This window comes from Talpa europaea, assembly GCF_964194135.1.
Source record: "Talpa europaea genome assembly, chromosome: 10".
Lineage (NCBI taxonomy): Eukaryota > Metazoa > Chordata > Mammalia > Eulipotyphla > Talpidae > Talpa > Talpa europaea.
This window is the reverse complement of record NC_140077.1, coordinates 42,132,301-42,144,943: the sequence shown is the minus strand read 5'-3', so window position 1 is coordinate 42,144,943 and position 12,643 is coordinate 42,132,301. Positions and strand designations below refer to the sequence as shown.

Sequence of the window (12,643 nt, the reverse complement as noted above, 5' to 3'; positions counted from 1 at the left end):
CATAACATTTTCCACAGAGAATCTACCAAATCACATTCCCCCAACAGTGGATAAGGGTTCCTATTTCTCCAAATCCTTGCCAACATATGTTGTTTCCAGTCTTTTTGATATGGGCCATTCTGACAAGAATGAAGTAATGTCTCACAGTAGTTTTGATTTACTTTTCCCTTATAATAAGTGACATTGAGCATATTTTCAAGTGCCTATAGGCCATCTGAATATCTTCTTTGGAGAAATGTCTATTCAGGTCTTTAGCCCAATTTTTGATTGGATTGTCTTTTTGTTGTTGAGCTATCTATATTTTTTTTAATATATATTTTGAAAAGTAAGCCCTTGTCAGATGTGTGATGTGCAAATATCTTCTAGTCTATACATTGCCTTTTTGTTTCTGTGGTGGTTTCTTTAATAGCACAATAGCTTTTCAATATAGTTTCATTTGCTTATTTTTGTTTTTGTTTCTCTTGCTTGGAGTTTGTGTCCCCAAATGCATCTATGTGGTTGATGTTCAGGAGCATATTAACCATGTTTATGTATTTTATGATTTCAGGTCTTATATCCAAGAATTTAATCCATTTTGAATTTTTATGTATGGAATTACATAATGATCTAATTTCATTCTTTTGCGTGTAGCTTCCAAGTTTCCCAACAGCATTTGTTGAAGAGGCTTTCCTTTCTCTATTGTATGGCCTTGGCTCTTTCATCAAAGATTAACATTCCATATTTGTGTGGATTTGTTTCTGGGCTCTCTATTCTGTTACATTGGTCTATGTTTGATTTTGTTTCCATACCATACAATTTTGATTACTGTCACTGTGTAGTATAGTTTACAGTCTCTTGGGATTGCTGTGGCTATTTAGAGCCTTTTGTGGTTCCATCCAAATTGTATCATTGTTTATTCTATTTCTTTGAAAAGTGTCATTGGGGTACTGATAGGTATTACTTTGAATCTGAAAATTGCTTTTGACACATAGCCATTTTAACAATGTTATTCTTCTGATCCATAAACATGAGTTTTTTTCCATTTCTTTGTGTCTTCTTTCTCTTGACAATGTCTTACAATGTTCAGTGTTTAAGTCCTTCACCGCCTTTGTTAACACACAGGTATTTCATCCTTTTTGCTGTGATTGTAAATGGGGTTATCTTCTTAATTTCTCTTGGAACCTATGATTTTTCTAAGCACAAGGTGAAGGAATTCCTTCCAGCCCAGGGTCAGATTTGGAAACCACTAACCTAGGCAATTTCCAGGGCCCTCTTTAGGGCTTTAAAGCTGATGGGCCTTCTCTGCTGCCACCTCGTGGGCACTTGGTTTGTAGCCCCGAAAAACCCCAGTCGGGGACCCCAAGCCCTGGGGCAGATGGCCACATCTAACCCCTGCCTGGTCTACTTTTACCTTTGTTTTATGTTTCTGTTATTTAAAATTCCTCCCAGAGGAAATTGAAGGGCACGTGAGGGAGGTGTCCCTGGAAGAAAGGGTCTGCCATCCTGGGACTGTACTTGGCCTTGGTTATTCCCCAGATCAGGTCCCCAGTGGCCTTCTCCAAGTCTCCAGCCTTTGATCCGATCTCTCTGAGCTGTGGGCAGGTATGGCTAATGAACCAGGGACCTGCTTCCCGGCACCTCCATACTCCCCAGAAACAGCACACCTTCAGGGAGCACCTACTTGTATGCTGGGCCCAAACTTGGTAGGCTCAGAAATACAGGAAGTACCAAGGCTCTCCTCTGCCTTCAGGGAGTTTTCTTCACTTTTCTGCTTAAACCACCGGTTCCCATATCATCCTGTGTGAAAGCAACAGTCAGTGCCACACTTACAAGCCCACAGGATCCTTCACACTTGCCCTGAGACCTCAGAACTCTCCCCCGCACCCAGGAGAGCCGTACTTTCCTGACAAGGCTCAGGTCCCTCCCTCAAGTTCCACAGGCTTCACCTTGTCCCCAGCACCTTCCTTTCACCATTTTCCCTCTTGGGAAACCAGATGTGTGTGGTGATTGCCAGGAAACCAGTTATCACGAAGCCCAAGCATTAATGGAATTTTGTCCTAGCAAAATAATTTCAAAAGGATCATCATAAAAGTTCTTTTAAATTTGATAGCAATGAAATGTACGTATGCATATATATGTACATTTTAATGCCTTTGAGAGTACCCAATGGCATTGTAATGCCACTGTCAGGTTCTTCAAAACCTGACAATGGCCCTGGGTAAGGGCTAAGGCTGATATGTGAGAACAGGCGACTACAGAGGAGGGAACAGCTACCCTAGAGGTGAATCCAGGAGGAGGTAATATTTGAATGGGAGCTGATCTACCTTCTGATTCATTATCCACAAGCCTTTCCATGTACAACCCGACATAAACACTGGCCTCTTACTTTGCTGAACCCACTAAACTCCCACCATGGAGTCTCTGCACAGGCTCTTCCCTCCCGCCAGAGTATGCTTCTCTACTCCCACCCCTGCTCTTCCCATGGCTGGCTCATGCTCCTTCATCTGTCCCAGCTTAAAATGACACCTCCTCAAGGAAGTCCTCCCTGACTACTCTGCCAAAAGTAGCTCTGCCCCTCTCCATTCTGTTTCTTTCCCACAACTTGTGTTTATCAGTCTGTTCATTGCTCACTCACTAAGAGGCAATGTAGCAGCCCCTGGTGCAAAATGTCTAGGCTCTAATCGCAGGCATACCATATACCAGCTGTGTAACATTGGGCAAGTTACTTGACCTCTCTGAGCTCCAGTCTTCTCACCTGGGGATCGTTAGAGTCCCCACCTGATAGAGTTGTGGTCAGTACTTAGTGAGCCAAAAACCATGAAGTACTGGCACACATGAGTGCCATTGTTGCCAAAAATATGACAGCTGTTGTCGTCTTTCTCCCCTGGTGGAATCACATCTGTCTTGTTCACTATTGAGCCCCAGTGCCTAGCACAACGCCAGGAATATTGCAAGTGTTCCAATATTCACGAGTGAAAGTTGTTGCAGACTTGTTCACATTTCTTCCCCACCCACCCTGGCTCCCCATCTCTGCCAGGCCTGGTCAGGTCTTCCTTGTGTGAGGGCCCCTCAACAGGGCATGGGCCACAGCCCTGGAGTCTGAGGCTTGGGGCAGGGCAGTGGCAGGGGTCCCAGTGACTTTCGTGTATCTGCATCTGGGTACCTGCGCAGCCGGCGTGTGGGTCTGTATGTGCAGTGGGCACCTAAGGCGTCCCCGACAACAGTGGCTTAAGCTCAGGAGTTGCCCGTTCTGAGACTTTGACCCAGCATTCCCTCCTAGCTCTGCAGCCTCCTTCAAGGACCTGGCTTATGGGCATTGATTTAGAGCCTTTCAAAGCCCTCCAACAAAATAAAGGAGAGGGGGGAGGGAGAGAATTATTCCCCGTCAGGCCAGAAGAAAAATGACGAGCATGAAATGGGAATAAATGAAGGGAAAGTGGTGAGATTCTACAAAATCACCCAGCAGGGAGCCTGGAGGAGGGGGTCATAGCCAGCTGCCCTCTCTCATGCCCCCACCCTCCCTGTAACAGGAGGGGGCCAAGAGGCCAGAAATCAGTGCCTGCTTTCCATCCTGGGTTACCAGGAAGCAGCCTCCCTGGGGACTTACTTAGGGTGGAGAGAAAAGAGAAGCCCCCCTCCATGTACTTGCCTTCACCAAGTTCAGCAATAGCATGTTAGCTGGCAACAGTTCATTTAACTGCTCTGTACCTCAGTTTCCTCATCCAGAAAAATGGAGATTAAAAATGTCTCCCTTCTCAAACCATGGAGAGAAGCATTGTAGCAGTACAGGATCACTGGTCTCCTTAGTCTGTGAGCGGAGTGACTGACTGAAATTGCACCTGCAGTGTCTGCGAGCCCTGACTCCTATTGTTATACAGGGGGTGATTGGGTCCTCAATATAGAGGCTGGGGAAACCAAGGAAGCATGCCTACAGCACAGTGAGAGCTCGTCTGGCCTGGGAGCCTGGGGCCTTCCTCCATCCCTGCCCCTTAGTGGAGCAAAGCTTGGAGGGGAGGGGGCCCTCGTGGCTCAGGGTTCAGTGCCAGCATCGTCCTCTCTTCCTGGCCTCCCTGGGCCGGGCACAGATGGGAGTCCTTGCCTAGGGAAGCCCATCTGTCTGTTCTGGTCTGGTGGCCCCAGAGACACCTCTGACTAGGGATTAAGCCAGAGAAGGGACAGATTTTGCTGCCAAAGCACAAAGGTCCCCACATCAAGTAAGATGAAGGAGCTGACGAGGCCAGGCTGTCATCACTGAGTGTCCAGGAGTTAAAAAATGAGACTGACCTGATGGGGCCTTGGGGACCTCAGTGGCCACCCCCATTGATTTTGTCTACTTCTGGTGCCACAGGGGCCCCTGAGGTACAGGTGGGCTGGGGGCAGGTCCCACTGCTGTCCTTGGACCCAAAGAGTCATCCTTCATGAGAGCTGGGTTAGCCCAAAGCTGGTGCTGCGTGACCTTGAGTCTGGCCTGTGCCTCTCAAGTGCTGAGGCAGATGCTAGAGAACTTCCCTACAGATCTGGGGACTGGTACCTCAGAAAGAATGGGCCATAGAGCTTATTGCCTCTAGGTTAGGATGGCACTGAGGTTGACCCCTTCATGGGTGGGGCTTACAAATGGAGACCAAGAGCTGGAGAGGTAAAGGGGCCGGAGTGTCTGGGGTCCCGTTCTAAGACCCTCCTTCTCAGGCATGACTTTCTACCCCTCCAGGGAGACTCAGCCCTCTCCCTCCCCTGACCTCCCTCTATCCCAGCCCCATGCTTGCCCCAACCTGCTGGGACCCACCCTCCAAGCTGGATGGGTTGTCTCCGGCTCCCTCCCCAGGCCCTGCCATCCCTGGGTTCACAGAGGCCTCATCCCTTTCAAATTCCTTTATAGTCAAAAGCTCCAAAGGAGAGAAGAAAGGATTTGATGAGGAAGAACTCATTTTCCTACATTTAGGCTTTTAAACCCTTCTAAAGGCTGACTCAAGGCTTAGAGCCCCCAGCCCACGCCCTGAATAACTCCATGGTCAAGGACCTGCTGGGGCCTCCTGCTCTCCCAGAATCGCATGGACGTGTCACCCTGCATGTCTGGAACGAAGGGCATCAAGATTTGCCTGCTGGTTCTGGAAGAACCCAGAGCCACTTACTAACTAGGAGACCCTGGGCAACTCACTGAGGCTCATCTGTGAAATAAAGTTCTAGGCGTCCACCCTCAAAGCTGTTGACTTGGCATGTGGAAAGAGATCAGTGTTTATGAGATGCTGGGAACCTGCTCCCTGCCAGCATGTGCCCAGGGCTGTCAGATGCACTGGTTGGTGGGGTCCTCACCGCCAGAGTAGCCACCCCCTGATTTATAGATCAGAAGGCCAAGGCTTAAATAGGGGAAGGCCCTTACCCAAGGTCAAAATTGATGGGATGGAGAAGCCAAGGAGCCCAAGACTTCTCTGCTGGTTTGTCTTCTGAACCTCTTGTCTTCTAACCTCATCAGACTCCTCTGCTGGGTCCAGGGGAACGCCCGCTTCCTGGGGCTGAGCCAGGATGCCTCCTGCTCCCAAGAGGTGGGGTACAGGTCCAGTATGTGAACCCAGACAACTACACAGGCAGCTTGGGGCATAGAGACTCCCTCCTAGGCTAGGATCAGTGGACGCATCCATTTCCTCCTGGGCAGGTAGTGGCCATGGACCCAGACCTGGGGGAGAATGGCACGCTGGTGTACAGCATCGAGCCCCCTAACAAGTTCTACAGCCTCAACAGCAGCACGGGCAAGATCCGCACCACCCACATCATGCTGGACCGGGAGAACCCTGACCCCCTCGAGGCAGAGCTGATGCGCAAGATCATAGTTTCTGTCACTGACTGTATGTGCCCCTCATAGTCCCGCACATCTGGGCTGCATGACTCTTGGGCTGGGAACCTTCCCCTGTGGCTTGTCCTCTAGGCGTCCTGCAGCTGCGCAGGAGGGCCGGGTCATTACTACTAAGAGCACCCACTCCCCAGTTGTGACCGCCTTCCCCAGAGCAACCTCAGGGCAGAGGGAGATGGAGGGGCCATGACCCATGCTGCTCCATGGATTGGTCCCCTGGATGGGGGGATCACTGAACCTGCCTCTCCCCATTTATCCTTCTCCCTGTCCCCTTTTTCTCTGACACCACTATTTCCCTCTGCCTGGTCCCCCCAGGTGGCAGTCCCCCTCTGAGAGCCACCAGCAGTGCCACAGTGTTTGTGAACCTCTTGGACCTCAATGACAACGACCCCACTTTTCAGAACCTGCCTTTTGTGGCTGAGGTTCTGGAAGGCACCTCTGCAGGGGCCTCTGTCTTCCAGGTGAGTTTCCCTTTCCTGAACTGCTGGCCTGCTCCCTCTCCTCCTCCCTACCAGCCAGTAATTGGGCAGTGGCCTTGTTCTGAGCACTCTGCGGAGGTGGGGTAGGTTTGGAGAACCAGTGCTCCAAGAAGGCTTCCTGAAGGAGGGTAGATGGATTTCAGATGAGCTGAAGGGTAGATGGATTTGCAGAGGTGGAAGGAATGCATCACAGGAGACGGATAAAGGCAGAAACAGACCAGGAGGAGGGAGGCAAAGACAGATTTCTGGGAAGGCAAGTGAGCTTCTCAGAGCCTGATTACAGTGGTCTGGCCCAACACCCTATGCCTGTAGGTAGTTCTGGAATACAAAGAAGGTCAGACCAATGTAGCCCAGACACCCTCATTCCATGGGCAACCCCCTCTTCTATGGTCTTCATGAGCCCCAAGGCAGCTCTGCCTAGTGGGTGGCACTGTTCCCCACTTTGCAGGAGACTTACAGAGAATTACCCACATTTCCTGTGGCCATGAAGAGCTAAGGCCTGATCGTGAACCTGGTTTCTCTGCATCCTGCTTTATCTCCCTTCTGGTCAGGGAGATCCTGAAAGTGCCAATTCAGGGAGCTGATGCCTTTAGTTACACTTGGTTAAGATCATGGACTTTGAAGTACAAGCAACATGGGTATGGATCCCTGTTATACTACCTGTAAGCTGTGTGACTTAGGGCAAATGACTTACCTCTCTGGGCCTCAGTTCTTCCACCTGTGAAATGTAGATCATAATTGTACCCACCTGGCTGTGCCATGGGGTTTCAATCAGACCGTGTAAAGCAACTTGGCACCAGACTGCAGGAGATACATGGTAGCTGCCGTGTTCATTTGTCTTACCATGAGTAATAAGAGAGACAGCTAGGTCCAGTGCCAAAGGGCTAACCTGTTTGACAGCATGCCAGAGTGGGTAACCTTGGCACTTCCCTGCAGGCCCACTGCACATCACTTTCTTCATCTATTAAAGGAGATTAGTAGCCTTTGACAGACTCCAGGAAGCATTCTAACTCTCCAGCAGAACATTTCCCTAGATTCCCAGCAGAGGGACCCCCTATCCAAGGAACAGCTGTCAGTCCCTGCAGCATCCCCAAATAGGAGGGGACTTGAGAGAGTAGGCCTGTTCTTTGGGGGCTCGCAGAAAGCAAAGAAAGCAGATGCCCTCTGGTACAACTTTTGAGTTCACAGTGGAGCTGGCTTGAAGTTATAAGATGGTTGAAGTTGCTGGGAGTGTTTTACCTGGATATAGGAAAAGGGTTTGACTTGAGCTGGGCAGTTCCTGGGTTTCCTCAGCCAGTAGCAATTTCTGCCGGATGTGCAAAAGAACTTTCTCCAAGGATCAGAGCCATGTGCAGAGAAGTTAAAAGTGAGCACCCACCATGGAAAGCACCCAAGCTGAGTCTGGACACCCTCTTTTCTAGCTTGTTGCATGTGAATCAGACCCAATGACCTCGACAGCTTTCAGTCCTGAGAGTTTGGGCTTAAATCCCAAGGCTCTGTTGTAACTATTATTACACATGTATCTCAAATATCTTCAGTTCTCTTCTGTAAAACTGTCAACAGATCAGGGTCTTAGGGAGAGCTAGGATCTCTCTGATCAAGATAGGGGTTTGGGAGGAAACACCCTTACACATGACCTCAGATAGCTTTATTAAAAACCAATTATCAAATCTTCAGCTGGCTTTGAAAACTAATCCTTGATCCATCTTGTTTTTGTTGTGTTACAAATCAAAACATAGCAGGGAGGGGTGTCATATGAACTGAGTATTCTATGTGATTGAGCTCCACAGGATCCAGGGGATGGTGACAGCAGCTCTGAGCAGCCGTGTCCAGGGACGCTGCAGAGTTGAGAGGGCCCAGAGCCAGCTGGGGTCAATCTGGGAGGGCTTCCTACTGAGAAGAGCAGAGTTTGGAAGGGGGAAGGCCGTGGGGACCAGGACTCCTGTTCTAAAATTGCCTTCCTCACCCCACCCTGGCCCCACTTGGTACCCCAAAGATGCATCATGGACACCCTCTGCCTCCTCTTAGGGAGCATTTGGGAAGGGATGGGGGGAGCAGGTATGTCTGGCTGCACCAAAGTGTTGCACTCAGTCCTGATGTTCCCCACCCCTCATGTAAAACCCTCCACTCCCTCAGGTGGTGGCCATCGACCTGGATGAGGGCCTGAACGGGCTGGTGTCCTACCGCATGCAGGTGGGCATGCCTCGCATGGACTTCCTCATCAACAGCAGCAGTGGCGTGGTAGTGACCACCGCCGAGCTGGACCGCGAGCGCATCGCTGAGTATCAGCTGCGGGTGGTGGCGAGCGATGCGGGCACACCCACCAAGAGCTCCACCAGCACACTCACCATCCGAGGTGAGCTGGGTAGGGGAGCCCCCTGCTGTGTGCTGCTCCTGTGGGCACAGGCTCTGGGGCAGTGCAATGTGGGCTGGGGACCCCACGATCTCCACCACTGTCCACCATCCATGTGGGCACAGGCTGCCTTGCTGGAGCCATGCAGCACAGCAGAGCCTTCCCCATCTCTGAATCAGAAATGCCAGCGGTGCCCTTCTCCCCACTAGCCACTGCCTTCAGTGCCCCAAGAGCCGTGGGCCTACCACCAGGGCCCCCACCCCTCCTAGCAACAGCAGGGAGTTTGAACAGACAGAGGGGGGGAGGATGTTGCAGAGCCCCTTGTCTTTGGAAGGTCAGAGTTTAGTGTGGGGGTGTAAAGGTCCCCTTGCCCTCCCGTGTGTGTGAAACATCTGGAACCACAAGGGAAGGCAGCACCCACAAAGAAGGCAGCAGGCCTTCCACACTCTCTAAGGGTCCTCATTCTTTTGGGGCCCCTCTCACTAACTCCCACTGTCTTCACGCTCTGGGGGAAGGGCCAAGGGGGATTATTATTTATCATCCACTCTGGGCTGAGTCTTAAACTCTCAGGGCAACACTGGGACATTGGCATGCGCCGTTGCCAAAGGACCAGGAATAACTGCAAGGAAATAGGCACATAGCACACTGGACAAGATGTGGCCTGCTCTCTAAGACAGGCTCGGTTCCATGCTGGATCCTGCCAGCCTCCCTTCGATGCGGGGGCTAGCTCAGCACAGACACAAACATTCACCCTCCACTGAGACCAAGAGAGGGAAGACTAGAGAGAGCTGGGCATTCTCCATCCTGTTGGTCCCATGTTTGTCCCTTATAGTTTTTGGGGTCCTGTTTGAGGTTGCCCTTCTGTGCCAGTGATTGACAGGAAGGGTGTCTCCAGCCCTCCCAGAAAGACCCCCAGAGGATTTTTCTCCAAGGCTCACCAGAAGCCATAGCCTCATATGAGCCTGTATTACTCCTGGTGATGGCAGAGGAGCTAAAGTGGAGTGGGACACGTCACTAGGAAGGTCTTTCCAAACCCCGCTTTCCTGAAATCAGGCACCTGGTTGGTGTGCAAAATTGAAAAAACAAAGCTCTAAGGGAAATTAAACTGGAGGAGGGGGCCAACCCATGCCCCAGTCCCCCATCACGTATGATGACAGGCCTTCCTGAGAACCCAGCCCCGCATCTGTTGCTGTGTGACTTTGGAGAAGTAACTCAACTGCTCTGAGTTTCCATCTCCTCATCTCTGCAGTGTCTAGTCATGGCTGCCTCAGGAAGATGTTCTGGGGGGCAAAGTGGTCCTGTATGGGGATGCACTTAGCCGCACAGGCTTGCCAAATGGGAAGCGCTGAGAAAAAGTTACTGTCATCATCTTCACACTCATGGGGGGTTGGCACTGTCAGGCGCATCCTGGAGACTGGGTTTGCTCTCCTCCCTTGGGCAGCCTGAGCAGCAACCCACCCCCTCGGGAAGGGGGCCTGTGGGCCAGCCAGCCCCATCTTCTCCTGGCAGGTGTGTGGGCCCTCGGCTCACAGCCAGCAGGTACAGGTACCTAGGAAATTTGTTTCGCATTGGACTGTGGCATAAGCCGCTGCCCATGGATCTGGGTTGTCTGGAGCAGAAACCAGGCCTAGCCCCGAGCACCAACTCTACCCACAGTGCTGGATGTGAACGACGAGACACCCACCTTCTTCCCCGCCGTGTACAACGTCTCCGTGTCCGAGGACGTGCCGCGGGAGTTCCGGGTGGTCTGGCTGAACTGCACGGACAACGACGTGGGCCTCAATGCCGAGCTCAGCTACTTCATCACAGGTGCTGCCTGCCCCCGAGCCCTGCCTCCGCCCCTTCCAGATGTGCAGCCACCCAGGGATGGGGGAAAGAAGAAGCCCAAACTGGCCAGCAAGCTTTAGCCTCTACCAGAAGCTCCCTAAGAATTTGCTCTCAGCTTTTCCCAAGAGCGAGTGGCTGAGTCCCTCTGGCCTGGCTCTCTGAGGACCTCCTGAATCTGTTGGGGATGAGGGCAACTTAGGGAGGTTCAGTCTGGAGGGAGTGGAGTCAGTGAGTCCTGGACAGGAACACCACCCCAATCTGCCCCACAGCAGGGTACAGAGCAGGGCTGGGAGAACTGGTCTCCCCCAGGGGCCCTTGACTCACGAGGAGAATGCCCATCTATTTAGAAGCAGATGGCTTGGGTTGCTCCAAATAAAATGACTTTTGCTCAAAAGTATCAAGTAGCTCCCACTTGGAGAGCTGTGGAGAGAGGTTATAAGGCCACATCCTCCTGGCTCAACAGGGTGAAGGGCCAGGATCAGTTAGTGATGTCTTCCCTGATGGTGAGCTTGGTAGGTGACAGGTGCATTTGTCATTCCTGGATAGAATTTGTCATTGATGAATTTGTCATTCCTGGATAGAACACTTCCCAGTGTTTTTGAGGCCCTGACACACTTGAGGTGCTGGGGTGCTTGTGGTGGGGGCAATTCCTTCACATTCATCAGGCCCCCCACCTTGGCTGTTTTATAGGCTCAGAGTTCTGTCAGTGGCCTCCCTGCAGTCGCATTACACACATGCTCACATGCACTTGAGTTCGTGCCTGCCCACAGTGTGCACACCAGCCTGCCTCTGCCTCTCCCCCTAGAACAAGGAATCCTGAGTTCACAGATTACTGCTGCCAAGGTGACCTCCCAGCCCCCAGCTGCTCCTTTCCAGAGTTCTTCGGCACCCCCCCCCCCAATCCCTGAAGGGTCCCAGCACCCTCAGGCCAGCTCCTCATGGACTGAGCCTCTAGACTGCCTGGGGAAGACGGTTTCCAAGACCCCCACATGCACCAGCCTCCCTTCCCCACGACACTACTTGTGTCTTAGCCTTCCACCCCCAGGCACATGTCCTTTCTTACAAATGGTGCTTCAGGCACTGGGGAGCAGATAGTGGAAGCTTGGGTTCAGGACACTTTCCCCAGGGGCAAACTCTGTAAGGACGAGGGAGTACCTGGCAGCCCCCACGATGATTTCCCAGCATCCCAAAGTGGTCAGTTCCTGCTGACCTGCTGAGAACCCTCCTGCCCTAGGATTCTCAGATTTACATTCTGCTATTTCTTCCCGGGACCTGTGCCAGGGGTCCTAATGCAAGCTAGCTCCAGCCCGGTGCAGTGGCACCCTCTGCTGTCCAAAGCATCACACTGCCTGCCAGCTGGCTGGGTTCACCCTGGGAAGAGACCCTCACACCTCCCACTGTCCCGGAGATCAGGAAGACTCAGTAGCCCCTGTCTCCTGTCCACCTGCCCCTGCTGTTTACTCTGTGGAGCCGCAGAGTACTCAGGGAACTGTAGTGCTCAGCCCAGCCCTACCCAGCATTGAGATGAGGGGCCTGGAGAGCACTCAGCTGACTTCAGAGCATTCCACCCACCAAGCTAAGTCCTTAGCCACTTCTAGAGGGCAGCAGGTGACAGAACAACTCAAGAGCCAGACGCCTGCCATGTTGGAGTCCTGTACCAAAATAGGGATGTACCCCTAACCTCTCTCCAGGACCGTTCCTCTGTGAAGTGGGGACAGTGGTGGTACAAAGGAAATGATCCACATGAAATGCTAGGTGCACAGTGGGTGTGCCCAGTGAATGTTGGACTCTTATGATTTCAGGCATTCAACACCCGCCCCCCAACATGGCCCATATCCTCATCAGAGCCTCCAGAACACTGTTCTCAGGCAGGCTTGAGTAGACAGCACAACCTTTCATTTGGGGTCCACCCCTGGAGGGTCCTAACTTAGAAGCAGAGTTGGGGTACCACCACCTTTCCCTGGTCAGGACCCCTGTTTCCTGACCAAAATGTCCCTCTACCCACAGGTGGCAACGTGGATGGGAAGTTCAGTGTTGGCTACCGTGACGCTGTGGTGAGAACTGTTGTGAACCTGGACCGGGAGACCACAGCTGCCTACATGCTCGTCCTGGAGGCCATCGGTAGGCACCAGCCCACCCTGCATCCCACAACCCAGTTGC

The 12,643-nt window shown here is 52.0% G+C and overlaps 1 protein-coding gene across 1 annotated transcript in view; it reads left to right on the top strand.

Moving 5' to 3' along the window:
* The window catches only part of LOC311178703 (cadherin-23), a gene marked incomplete at both ends in the record, with an annotated part of 86,423 nt that overhangs the window by 43,836 nt on the left and 29,944 nt on the right, over positions 1-12,643 (top strand). The window contains 5 exons of the mRNA XM_084245443.1: positions 5,630-5,819; positions 6,140-6,285; positions 8,440-8,659; positions 10,313-10,465; positions 12,491-12,604. Coding sequence (XP_084101569.1) covers positions 5,630-5,819; positions 6,140-6,285; positions 8,440-8,659; positions 10,313-10,465; positions 12,491-12,604 — 823 coding nt within the window. The remainder of the gene's footprint in view (positions 1-5,629; positions 5,820-6,139; positions 6,286-8,439; positions 8,660-10,312; positions 10,466-12,490; positions 12,605-12,643) is intronic.